This window comes from Anolis carolinensis, chromosome 4, assembly GCF_035594765.1.
Source record: "Anolis carolinensis isolate JA03-04 chromosome 4, rAnoCar3.1.pri, whole genome shotgun sequence".
Taxonomy (NCBI): domain Eukaryota; kingdom Metazoa; phylum Chordata; class Lepidosauria; order Squamata; family Dactyloidae; genus Anolis; species Anolis carolinensis.
In genome coordinates, this window is record NC_085844.1 from 246,296,317 (window position 1) to 246,310,218 (window position 13,902).

Genomic DNA, 13,902 nt, shown 5'->3' on the forward strand with positions numbered 1-13,902 from the left:
CCTAGAATGGCATTGGCTTTTTTTTTTAGCTGCCACATCAGGGTTGTTGACTGTTCTTCAGTTTGATTTGCTAGGAGTGAACTAGAAACTAATTCTTAGCTTAATTCTTAGGCCAGTGTTTAACATTCCATTTTTAAGGCAAGGTATTCAAGTGTGTGGTTATCTCTCAGTTCTTGTAGGTTCCTGGATGAAACAGATGGTGTAGATCTGTGTTAGATGGGGTTACATTCTCCCTGAAGATGCAGGTTTGCAGCTTGGGGGTCCTACTTCCATAGGTCTATAATTAAAAGCATACTTAAGATTGACTGAAATACATCTTAATTCATTTCCATGTCTGAAAAGTAGAAATATTTTCTTTGGCATATGACATGATAAGCAAGATTCCTCCTTAATAGAAAAACATTAATATAATAAATACATTTATCCACTGATGGTAAAAAAAACTGTTTATACTTCTTTATCATAAAATGGAGCTCTACAATAAGAAAAACTGTTGCACAATTTAGGAGCTGTTTTCCTTCTGATAGTCCTGGTAAAGGATATTGCTTTGTGGGAGTTTTCACTGAGGGCTTTGGGAACAATCTCTTGTTGCAGATCTTTACCCTGTTTACAATGCAGCTGAGACTGAATCTACGCTGTCCTGTATCCCAGGATCTGACCCCAGATTTTCTGCTTTGATTCTGGATTGTTTGAGTCTATACTGCTAGATAATCTGGGATCAGATCCTGGGATATATGGAAGTGTAGAAGGGGCCTGAGTTAAACTTACAATAATGCAGATGCTGGAAATGCTTTTGGGATATATGAGTGAAACCTGGTATACATATGCAATTCCTTACTAGGACAAATTTGTTGTGGTAAAGATAGTCATGGAAATCAGATCATCACTGCTTTCCCTTTTAGACAAATGCTGAGTGATCAGCTGTAATAAAATTATGATGAGAATAACATTGTTAAGTTCATTGTGTGACTTCTAATTATGCCTGACATGGCAAACCTAAAATGAACCTATCACAGTGCTTTTTAGGGAAGTTTTGTTCTACCTTTGGCTTCCTCTTCTCCAAGGTTATCTATCCACTTGTTGAGCAAGAATTCAAACTCTGGGATCCAGAGTCATCATAGTCCAGTCCTTAGAGCACTGCACTACATTGACTTTGAAGCTAACGTTGTGTTGCCATCATACTCTCTTTACAGAAGGACCTACTTTTGAAAGTCTGTCTATACCATTCGTTAAACCATGTTAGAATGATACCTATTATCAGACAAATTCAAAGGTTACCGTCTGGGTAACTTGATTGCTCCTTCATGTCTACAGGTTAGAATCAGATTTACAACCTTCCCCTCATATATTTTGACAGTGCATGCCTGGAAGGCTTATTGCCAGAAGCAACAGGATTATTTGGGACTTGTTTTTCTTCCTTGTTAGTATAATTGCAGATCTGTTTCATGTAGCTGTACCTCTTCACTCCTTTAGAGTATCAATTTTTATCAAATTTGATTGATCTTTGTAGGTATTTTTCTGTTTGTGTTACCTTGAACAGTTTAATATCATTTAGTTTTTGCAGTATGAAAAAATAAGCTGACAAATGAGAGGAAATATCAGTGTATCAACCTATTTTCCATTATTGTAGCCTGGAAAGCTCCATTATGGCTTTTAATTTCACAAATAAACCTGATCGTGTATAGACATTTAAACAATCAGTACTACTAAACAGAATGCAAGACCACTGTCCTAGCATTTTGGTTTTTTAGCTTGCATTTTGTTCTTTCAATTTTACAAATTTGTGCTAAGAGATGTAAGTTCAAACTTCTTCCCAGATTGGTCAAACCTGAAAATAGGTTACTGTATATACTCATAAGTCTAGATATTTCAGTCAAACAATCGCCCCAAAAAACCTGTGTTGAATTATCCACAGGTCAATGTAAGTATTATACGTTAACTATTATTTTTAAAAGGACCCATCTCTTGAGTAAAATGGTAAAAGACAAGAATTAAGTCCATCCTGAGAGAATCTAAAATAAACACCGCCTTCCCTGCTCACCCTCCTGCAGCACAGCTTCTGGCCTTTTTGAATGCCTGGGTGGCACAACGGAATAGGGGCTGTTTGGTGCTTCCTTTCAAAAGAGCACCGAGAGAGTAGACTGGCTCAGTGGTTCCTTTTCGAGCAATATTACTGTGTTAACTTTGATTATTTTTTTTAAAAGGAACCATTCTGTGAGTTGAGTGGCAAAATGACTTTTTGAATGCTTGTGTGGGAAAATAGTGCAGCTGCTGGCACTATCCCTTCTCTACAGCATGACCCATGACTTATCCACCGGTTTGTATCAGAATACGTAATGTCTCTTCAAGCCTTACCAGAACACATGCTAGACCTGTGAATGTCACCCAAAGCAGCTAAATATAGAAATTACTACACTTCATTTCTCCCCAGGTACCCAGTTTTTTTTCTAAACTGGTTCACCACAGCTCAGCACTCTAATTGACGTCTCTATGTTTTGCTGTGATATCATTCAACAACAAAAGTAGAATTATTATAGGAGTGGCCTAAGCAAATTCCATTGTAGGTTACATACCTGAAGAAGCAAAGATATTCCTGCAATAGAATTCATTTCAAAACCCACTCAATTAGAAGATCTTTCATTATACTATCTGGCTGTTGCAGTTGTAAGAGTGCTAAATGAGGAAAGGGGGTATGGTAAATCATGTGCAGCTAGCTGACTTTGTGTTCCAGGAAAAAGTAAGTTAATGAGCCTAATGTCAACAAATAATTATTTGAAGACACTGGAAGGACACTGCACCTCTGGTGAGAGCTGAGTTAATAACAAACTTAGTGTATGGAAGTGTAATAGAAAAATAAATTGGATCATAAAGCCATATTGTGTGGAAGGTACTTCACTGCATTCAGATGTGTGATTAACTATTGAAAGCTTGGCAGTAATTTGCTGCATGTGTTTACTTATCAATAGGTATGTGCTACAGGATAGATACTAAAGCACCAACAAAACTGTTTCCAAATAAAGTGTAGTACAGTAATCTCTTACTAAAAGTCATCTCCAATTTGCTATGCGATACTACAGATTGAATATCTCCTATCCCAAAATGTTTCAGATTTTGATTTTTGGAGGGAATTTTGGATTATTTACATAGACATGATGTGAAATATATGTATCCCAAAGGTAATTTTATACACAATATTCTAAACCATCAGAAGGCAGAGGTATCACTATATCAGTCATTCATATGGACAGTTTTGATTTTGGAACACTCTGGACTTTTGGATAAAGAATATGCAACATGTACAGTTTAGGAAGAATTGCTTATATGCAAATTAGAGGTGACTAGTAAGAGTTTGTTGGTGCCTACATCTACTGGTATGTATCTGTGTCTGAGAAATTTTGTAATCTAAAGGACACAGTACATGTAGGAAAAAGATACAGAATTGAGTGTAATAAATGTGCTTAATCAACAGCATTGTAATAACCAAAAGGGAAGCATGTGAAGATGTGGACAGTTTATTTCCTCTATTGATTACAGAAATACAGTTTTCCGGAAAGATTGTTTTAAAAGTGTCTTGATTATAACTGTAAAAGCAAAATGTAAATACATGAGACATTTAACAACTAGTTTTAAAGAAACCCCTCTCTGAAATTGCTTTTTATGTTAATAGGAAATCCCCAATGGACTCTGTGGCTGATTTCCTTCCAATGTGTAAATAGCAGCTTTAGAGGCTGTTTAAAGTGAGAGAGGAAATATTTCAATCCTCACTCGTTGCCTTTTGAAATTTATTTGTTTATTTATTTACATCACTTTTACCCTGCCCTTCTCACCCGTAGGGACTCAGGGCGGCTTACAACAGTCGGCAATTTACATTGCCCAAAACACATTCAATAAAACAATAACAAAATCAATAAACATTACAACAATACCCCATCAATTAAAAACACTATTAAACTCTATTAAAACGTGAATTATAAAAAATTTAAATGCATATGTAGTTAGATTTGTCCACTGACACCTTTTGCGTATGCCTTGATTGAGATGTGGGCAAAACATCAGAAGAGAATGCTTCTGTAACATGACCATACAGCCGGAAATAAAAGCCTTCGCTTCCATATACCTGCCATTATACCACATTGAAATCCAAACAATTACCATAAAATATACCACTGATTGTAACACACACCTCAATTTTGAAGGTGTGTATTGCAAAAAAAAAAGTTGACAAATGTAATGTGCAACTTCTCCTTGTGCATAGCCAACAGGCAAGGGGAAGCCATGCCCCTCCATCAGGCTGAGCAGTGACTTCCCAACTAAGGCCTCATTTGCATGGCCTTCAAAAGCAAGGGGGAGGTTTTGACGGCCTCATGAATAAGGCCAATTGCAAAGCTGTGCCCCTTCGTCAGGCTGAAGCTAATGATTTGCTAGCCTTGCCCTTAAGGAGGGGTGCAGGTGGATTTACTTGTGTGATTCTAACATGCCATTAAATTTAATGCACACCTCACTTTTGGCTATTTAATTTAGCCAAAAATAGGTGAGCATTAGATTGAAGTAAATATGGCACCTTCCTCCTTAGCCGATAGTACAGTCGGTCCTCCATATCAGTGGGATCCACATTTGCGGTTTCAACCAAGAACAAACTAATTGCCCACTCTGCTTGGTCTTTGACCCTAGAGATTGAAAGAGCTGCGCCAGTAGAGAGCCAGGAAATCAGTGACATGACTATTGCCATTTCTCAGTGCTCACAGTTAGCAAAGCATATTTTAATACCATGTCTAATTTTGTTATGGCTTACAGGTAAGAATATATAGCACATATATTGAACAAACTATTTTAAGAATAATATCTTACTGCTATCTCAAACTAGGTCCATTCACATTATAGAATTATAGTGCCATTACTCCACTTTAATTGTCATGGTTCCAAGTTCCAACCTATTGAATCCTGGGCTTTGCCTGTTGTTGTTGTTGTTTGCATTCAAATCCTTTCCAACCCACAGTGACACTAAAGTATAGGCTTTTCTTGACAAGATTTGTTCAGGTGAGGTTTACATTTACTTTCCTCTGAGGTGGAGAGAGAGTGACTTGCCGAAGGTTACGCAGGGTTTTTGTGGAGGAACAAAGACTTGAACCATGGACAATAAGTCGTAGTCCAACGCTCAAACAGCTACACCATGCTGGCTATTGCAGTCTAGGAAAGGGCATTTTGAATTCTCAGCCAAAGCACATTAATGCTTCGCTAAACAATGAACCCCAGGATTCAATAGGATGGAATTATGGAAGACCATGGCAGTTAAAATGGAATATGCTGTAATTGCTTGATGTGAATGGCCCCCTGCTAAGATTGCTGAATGCCTTTTGGATATTTTCTGTATATGATGGCCTATTTAATAAGATAACGCTCTCCTTTTCCCTCCCTCACAGAGTGGTGCAGACATAGTCGTGCAAATGAACAATCGAAAGGAAGATATGGAGATTGCCTCCCACTACCGTCATCTGCTTCAAGAACTCGATGAACAAAGACAGCATGGTATCCTCTGTGATGTTTGTATTATCGTGGAGGGGAAAATCTTCAAGGCTCATAAAAACGTTTTACTTGGGAGCAGCCGGTACTTCAAAACACTGTACTGCCAGGTACAGAAGACCTCTGAGCAGGCAACCGTCACTCATTTAGACATTGTAACTGCACAGGGCTTTAAAGCAATCATTGATTTCATGTACTCAGCACACCTTGCACTGACCAGCAGGAATGTTATCGAGGTGATGTCAGCTGCTAGCTATCTCCAGATGACTGATATTGTCCAAGCCTGTCATAATTTTATAAAAGCTGCTCTTGACATAAGCATAAAATCTGATGCATCAGACGATCTTATTGATTATGAACTTGGGGCTTCATCCAGCAGTAGTACAGATGCCTTGATTTCAGCCGTAGTAGCTGGTAGGAGCATATCTCCCTGGTTAGCACGGCGGACAAGCCCAACAAACTCCTCGGGTGACTCAGCCATTGCTAGCTGTCATGAAGGAGGGAGCACATACGGAAAAGAGGATCAAGAACCAAAACCAGATAATCACGATGACATTTCTTCCCAGTCTCTTTGGTCAAGTGACCTAGGCTATGGATCATTACGTATCAAAGAAGAGCAGATCTCTCCGTCCCATTACGGAAGGAATGAGCTCCAGTCTACCAAAGAAAGTGCAATGCAGAATGCTTTCTCAGAACAGAGTGCAATGGATGGGTGGCAGCCTACAGGGCGCAGGAAGAACAGGAAAAATAAGGATACTGTGCGGCACATTACACAGCAACTGGGAGATGAGAGCAGGACAAACTCTCCAGTCCCACCTTTTCTGTCTGCCTCTGGATGGCCATACAGTAGTCGAGACTCAAGTAAGATTTCCTTTCAATTTTATGTCATACATAATCATACAGAGTATGCTTTTTCAGAGACTCATAACTTTGGGTGCTCTAGGTATGTGTATAGTATGAGAGAAGTAGCTCTTGGTTTTCCCTTAAATTTTCACATTCTTTCTTCCTAATACAGTAGCTGTTCTTTTTCCCACTACTGACAAGTCGTAAGAGTACTTGAAGGCTATGTATGACACATCACTGTATCTTTTCTTCTTGGCGTGGTATGATGTTTTGAGGTTGGACTGTGACTCTGGAGACCAGTGTTTGAATCCTCACTCAGCCATGATAACCCACTGGGTGATCTTGATCAAGCCATGCACTCGCCTCTTAAGAGGAAAGCAAAGCAAACGCCCTCTGAACCAATTTTGCCAAGATTGTCATTTTGCTTTAGCAGTGTCATAAATCAGAAACAGCTACACAACAACAATTCTAAACTCTGCCCACTATCAATAATATTCACTGTACACTGATATTTCACCATTTTTCATGGTATTTAATATCTTCAGGTAAGATTAGATTAGTCAGGATGCTTGAGTGGGTAAAGATCAATTCAAAGTACAGGCAGTCCATGAATTACAAACGTCTGCCTTACAAACGACTCATAGCTAAGAATGGGGCTGAGACAACAGGAAGTGGGAGAAATCTACCCCTCGGAAGAGAAATCCATTCCTGACAGAATTATTATTATGGGGAAAAGGGTTTTCCACTGAAGCTTTATCTCCAATCCTTGTTTCCACAACAAGCCACATTTTCCAAAATCCAATTATCACAGGCACAGAAAATGAGGTGAAATCTTCTGAACGGGCACAGACAGCAAAGTGAACACCACAGAGGTGTTTATTCTTCCCTATGCTATCCAAAGCATAGATAGATAGATAGATAGATAGATAGATAGATAGATAGATAGATAGATAGATAGTAGGCTTGCTCAAATAATTCGATTTCCCCGTTACCCGTTATTAATTCGTTATTTTCGTTTGTTTTGAAGCAATATACGGCTTTGATTGTCCACACGTCTGGATATCGCGGTTTCGAATCGCAAGAGGCCGTTTTTTCTTATTTCGTCGTTTTTTTCGTTAGGAAAAAAAAGCTTTTGCAAATCACCCAAACTCCCACCATTCAGGCCCTTTCCTTTTGCCCCTCAGCAAAAGGGGCGTCACGGGCTCAGCCAATGGGAGGGGGCGAGGGGGAAGGAGGCCGAGGAGGAGGAGGAAGACGGAGGGGGGAAATGGCCGCCGCCGCCTCGCCTCAGCTCAGGCCTGGTGTCTCTCTGTGAGGCGGGAAGGCGGCGGATGGAGCCGGGAATGGAGAGACCGAGAGAGACAGAGAGGGGCCCGGCGGTGAGGTTTTGACGTCTGTGCGAAGCTAGGCAAGTGGGGTTTATATATCTGTGGAAGGTCCAGGGTGGGAGAAAGAACTCTTGTCTGTGGGAGGCAAGTGTGAATGTTGCAATTGGTCACCTTGATTAGCATTGAATAGCCTTGCAGCTTCAAAGCCTGGCTGCTTCCTACCTGGGGGAATCCTTTGTTGGGAGGTATTAGCTGGCCCTGATTGTTTCCTGTCTGGAATTCCCATTTTCTGGGTGTTGTTCTTTTACTGTCCTGATTTTAGCTTTTCTGTAGCTAAAAATGCATATAAAATTGATTCTATAGGGAGGATAAATGATTGGATTTCAACTCCTACAGCTTGGCTTTCTCTGCCAATAATGGTACCCATCTTGGATATTGTAAGGGATTTTTTTATTATTATTATTATTATTATTATTATTATTATTATTATTATTATTATTATTAGACCTTGATCCCAGGAAGGTGCCTTCGCTGTGGCTCCCAACTTATCTATCTATCTACCTTTCCACATATTCTCCACATTGTGTGTATGTGTATGTATATTATATATACATGAGCCCCGATGGCGAAGTGTGTTAAAGCACTGAGCTGCTGAACTTGCAGACCGAAAGGTCCCAGGTTCAAATCCCGGGAGCAGAGTGAGTGCCCGCTGTTAGCTCCAGCTTCTGCCAACCTAGCAGCTTGAAAACATGCCAATGTGAGTAGATCAATAGGTACCGCTCTGGCGGGAAGGTAATGGCACTCCATGTAGTCATGCCGGCCACATGACCTTGGAGGTGTCTATGGACAACACTGGCTCTTGGGCTTAGAAATGGAGATGAGCACCAACCCCCAGAGTCAGACATGACTGAACTTAACGTCAAGGGATACCTTTACCTTTACCTATACACACACACACACAAACACACACACACATATGCAGGGACTATATATATATATACACAGTATATATCACACACACACCAATTTAACAAAGTTTCAGCCACAAAAACAAAGTTTCTGAAGTAGAACAATGACTTTCACAGTAAAGACAACCCAATTTAACAGGAAATAAGACTTTCAAACCAGGAACAGATTTCTGCAATTATTAAAAAATGGTTTATTATAAAAGCTATGAAAATTCGCCAAAAATCAGAGGATAAGGGAAACGTTCCAAATTTTGGTGAGCTATCAGTGTTAAATGTGTTCTACCACTGTACCAAGTTTGAAGAAGATCACTCAAAAAATGAGGGTGGGAGAGTCCTGTAAAGTCCTCTCCCTCTGTGCTGTTTTTGGGGATTGCGCATGCGCGTCCGCCATTAACGAATTAATTTAGAAAATAACGAATTTTTGTTAATTTCGAAATTTTTTGGGGGCAAAATTTGTAAATACCTTCAAAAACGAAACGCTGCCCCCCTCTACTTTTGCAACGAGTTTAGAATCAAATTTTTCGTGGATCGATTAAGCCTAATAGATAGATAGGCTGGAGTTGCACTTAACAATGTAACTGTTCTGACTTACATACAAATTCAGCTTAAGAGCAAACCTACAGAACCCATATTGTTCTTATCCTAGGGACTGCCTGTCCTCATTGATGAAGTTGATTTTTCAATCCATTTTAATACAGCTTTAAACTCATTTTTGGAACTGAATCTTAGCTATGGGGAAGGGCAGTGGTGGAAGTGGGAGAGAGAGACAGAAACAGAGAAGGGGTGAGGCTGATAAAGCCTAGCGGATTTTGTTAAATCATTTGGGTTTAGCATTCTGAGTCTGCAGTAGTCCTGTTGTGCTTGGATAGTCATTTCCTAATGGCTTTGCACCATGATTCTTATATCAACTGGACTCAATTTTGCATTCCATGTTTTCTAACATCTGCATAAAACTGCTGAGAGTTCCTATCTGGTAATAAGGGCTAAAGTGATACTGATATGCAAATGATATTTGGCTTTACCTTGTCCTTTTTTCTAACCAAGGCGAGATAGTACAATGTTGAATTGATAACCATAAGATAATAGAATCAATAAAGGCTAATAAATTGAAACATAAACAAGGGAAAATGGAGATGGTGTTATAATGGCTTGTTTGCCTGATAAAGAATCTCAAAGATTATTTCATCCTGTATGTTCCTATTCACAGCCTTAAATAACTGTAGTATTGTTCACAAGATATCCCATCTGTAGAGCATTGGGTGGATGGTGGCCAGAATGGGTACTTCCTCAGTTGTGGTGCACTACTCATAAAATGCTCTCCCTAAAGAGGCTGGCCTGAGAAAACCATTTTTTAAAAATAGAGTTTTAGATCTTAGATATATATTTGTCTTTATCACCTTTCTTAGGAAGTTGCATTCTATTTTACTGTGTTTTACTGTATTCCATTCTTTTAGTTTTTCATAATACACCTAAATAACTTCTACTGTTGGATAAATTAAAAATGTAATTAATAAAGATAAAACATAGGGGTTCAACTCCAGATTGCCATTATTCAAATGAAACCGATAGTTCTCTGGCACTTGTGTTACACTAAATAACACTAAAAAGACAGATTTGTAATGAGGTGTCCTGCTTCCCACATAATCTAGTTCTGAGAATAACATTTGGGTATAAGTCTGTACTGTACGTTAGTTAATGATACATAAAAGTTATGATGCTTACTTTACTTTCCTCAGTAGCTCAGCAAAATAGCAGTCAGCTATATGAGAGAAATGACACATGCCACAGGCACACATTGCCTAGGTTGGCTTATCTTTTTTGATCATGCTAAAGCATGACAGGCAAACCATTAAGTAGCTTTCTTAAATAATTGGCTTTCAGACTAGTAATGGCTGGGAGTAACACTGGCAGTATAAAGCCTCCTCTGCGACTCTCTGCCATATTTCTGTTCGCCCGTTGATTTGATAGCATGTATCTCTGGGTCTCAGAGGAGCTTAAAATATGTTGGGTAGAAGGAGTTGTTGCTAACTCTGCTAGTTTTGTTATGAAGTTAAAAGGCTCCTTATTTTCCTGAACTAACAATTTTACAATCATAGAATTTTTGGAGACATTTTAGCAGTTACTTGCTTTTAATTTCTACTTGCATCAAGTAGTAATGGTCATCTGGTAATACTGATAATCCTATACCTTTCCTGAACAAAATAAACAGTTTAATACTTAAAGCAAATCTAGACATGATGATTTGATCAGAACTTGAAAAGCAAAATGATAGTGGTTATGGTTGGATGCGGTTGGAGCTCTCCTTACAAACTGCAGGAATAGCCCTGTCTTGAAGTCTTCTGGACCAGTTCAGATCTCTTTTACTTTTACAGCCCTTCTCTCAAATTAACCTACCTGTCAACTTCAACAAGTGTTGTAGGCCCTGCTCTGGATTCTATCATTGTCTTTGCAGCAGTTAGTACAATCCAGACATATCTGAATAGTATGGCAATGTCTGTGTCTTTATGTGATATGTGATGTGTTTAATAATGTTTAATGTTTTATTAGGGGAGGTTTAACTTTGATATTTTACACTGTTTTTATTGAGGGCGTTGAATTGTTGCCAACACTGTGAACCACCCTGAGTCTTCTTCGGGGTGGACAACTTACTTACTTAGGCGATCCCTCGTAGCTCGAGGACGATTGTCTTCCATCCTTGGTGTCTTGGGGGTGGGTTCTTAGGTGGCTGAAGAGACCTATTCTTGACCCGCATATTCTCCTGCAGTGAGGACATCGGTTTCCAGGTGGAAGGCGGTCCCGGTCGGGGTTAGCTTGACGCTCCTTCCTCTTGGCACATTTCTCCTTTAAGCCCTCTGTTCGTGCCTCTTCGAACTCCGCAGCACTGCTGGTTACAGCTGACCTCCAATTAGAACACTCAAGGGCCAGGGCTTCCCAGTTCTCAGTGTCTATGCCACAGTTTTTAAGGTTGGCTTTAAGCCCATCTTTAAATCTCTTTTCCTGCCCACCAACATTTCGTTTCCCATTCTTGAGTTCGGAGTAGAGTAACTGCTTTGGGAGACGGTGATCGGGCATTCGGACAACGTGGCCAGTCCAGCGAAGTTGATGGCGTAGGAGCATCGCTTCAATGCTGGTGGTCTTTGCTTCTTCCAGCACGCTGACATTTGTCCGCCTGTCTTCCCAAGAGCAAGGTTAATTCGGAGGGTTGAAAGTCGTTCATTGATGCCAGGGGGTGCTTCAGTCAGGTGCGTCACCAGGTCGTTTCTGATAGCAAAGCCAACTCCGTGTATTCTTCGTTCTTCTTCAGGCAGTCCCTTCCAGAAGAAGGTGTAGCCTCCCTTTTCTTCCTTCAGCTGTCCCTCTCCTGCTCTCCGGGTCTCCTGAAGGGCTGCTATGTCGATCTTAAAGCGTCCCAGCTCCCTTGCAATGATAGCAGTCCTGCGTTCGGGGCATTCACTGTCAGTGTTATCCAACAGTGTCCGTACGTTCCATGTTCCAAAGTTCATTTTTCTTTTTTGGTCGCAGAGTGGTGACCCTTCTGGACGTGGCAGTCCAGTCAGGGTAGGAGAGGCAGACTATGTTTAGGGCACCTTTTCTAGCCCCTTCCCCGTGTGGGGTGAGCAGAGCGGATCCTAAAAAGGGCTGCTCAGTCATGGATACAGCTGCCGGACTACTCAACTGCCTTGGTCCTTGAGGTAGAACGACTGAATCCATATCCACCGCCCATGTGCCAGTCTGTGACTAGGGGCTTCCAGATTTCACAGTCCTGCCCCCGTCACCACTCGCTAATCGCCATGGGGCTTTTGTAGGTTTGTTTTTATTTTTGTTGGAAGACGCCTGTGCGTGATTTTTTTTAATGTGTGGAGGTCGGTGCACGGCCGGTCAACACACAGTCTTCACAGAGAGTGGCTTCTCAGTCTGTTGCAGCCTTCTTCCGCCTTCACAGCCGTTGTAACATGTACCATGTTATCCTCCGCCTGCTCCGCCGTTGAGGTCTTTGGGTCTTCGGATTGTGCTTGGTCTGGAACCTCCCCTGCGCCCACTCCTGGGAGTGCATCACTCCAGTGGTTGTGCCCACAGGTTCATCGGAACACGCAAGCCCCCTCACCACGGCAAGGTGACAATCCATCGAGGGGGATGACAAGATGATGACAAGAGCAATATATAAATACCGCAAATAATAAATAAATAATAATAAATAATAGTATTATCAGGCTCATCTGGTTCTATAGATCTGCCTAGATTAGGTATGGACAAACTTTGGCCCTCCATCCTGTTAGGAATTGTGGGAGTTGAAGTCCAAAACACCTGGAGGGCCAAAGTTTGTCCATGCCTGGCCTAGTAGATCTTAGATAGAAAATTTTGCACTTGTCTTTCTAGACCAGTGGTTCTCAACCTGGGGTCCACAGATATTTTTGACCTATAGCTCCCAGAAATCCCAGCCAGTTTACCAGCTGTTTGGATTTCTGGGAGTTGAAGACCAAAAACATCTGAGGACCCCAAGTTGAGAACCACTGTTCTAGATAGTGTTTAGGGTAGGAGGCAATATGCTTTCTGTATCTGTCCTTGCTCCTGGTGATATTTTCACACCTTTATTAAATTGCTTTTGTCATCTTCAGACAGAAAAGCAGAATATATTTATGTTTTTAGAAAAGCCATTCCTGTTTTTTAAAAATAATAATAATTTTGTTGCAATGAAACTGCTGCACAGTCCAGCAGTTGACTATAGTCCTTCACATATTCTAGGTTAAATGTCCCAGGTGGGAATTCGTGATGGCACCATTCCTAGATTTAAAAGGAAAATTTCAGTGAAATGTATTTTTAAAAAGGCAAGAAACAGTGAAAGTTAATTGGATATTGAATTACAACTGTGTCATTAATTAGCAAGATAAATCCTTTAGAAAGAAAACACTTTTTGTGGGTTTCTTTTCTTGTTGAAGTATGTAAGCCAGTAAATACAGTAGTTCCTTAACATAGTGATTTTTTTTTCCTTTGGAAAGCTCTTCGGGAATCAGATTGAGGGTTTAACTGGCTTATTTCCCACCTTTTACATTCTTGCTTTTATGGCTAACAAATGAAAAAAAAACCCTTTGCACAATTACTATGCATGGAAATAAGGATTTTGAAAGAAGAATGTCAGAAATACTTTTTTCATGTATTTTACCCCTCTGGTCATTCAGTTGTATTAGGAATATCGTTTTATAGGATTAACTAAAGACTGTACCCTCTGGCTGTGGGATTTTCTT

The 13,902-nt window shown here is 40.3% G+C and overlaps 1 protein-coding gene across 4 annotated transcripts in view; it reads left to right on the top strand.

The window, feature by feature from the left end:
- zbtb46 (zinc finger and BTB domain containing 46) overlaps nucleotides 1-13,902 on the top strand; it is a 64,794-nt gene that overhangs the window by 11,511 nt on the left and 39,381 nt on the right. For all 4 annotated transcript variants that reach the window (XM_062979086.1, XM_062979084.1, XM_003220695.4 and 1 more), the window contains one exon: nucleotides 5,421-6,381. In XM_062979086.1, the coding sequence (XP_062835156.1) occupies nucleotides 5,445-6,381 (937 nt within the window). In that variant the 5' untranslated portion in view covers nucleotides 5,421-5,444. The remainder of the gene's footprint in view (nucleotides 1-5,420; nucleotides 6,382-13,902) is intronic.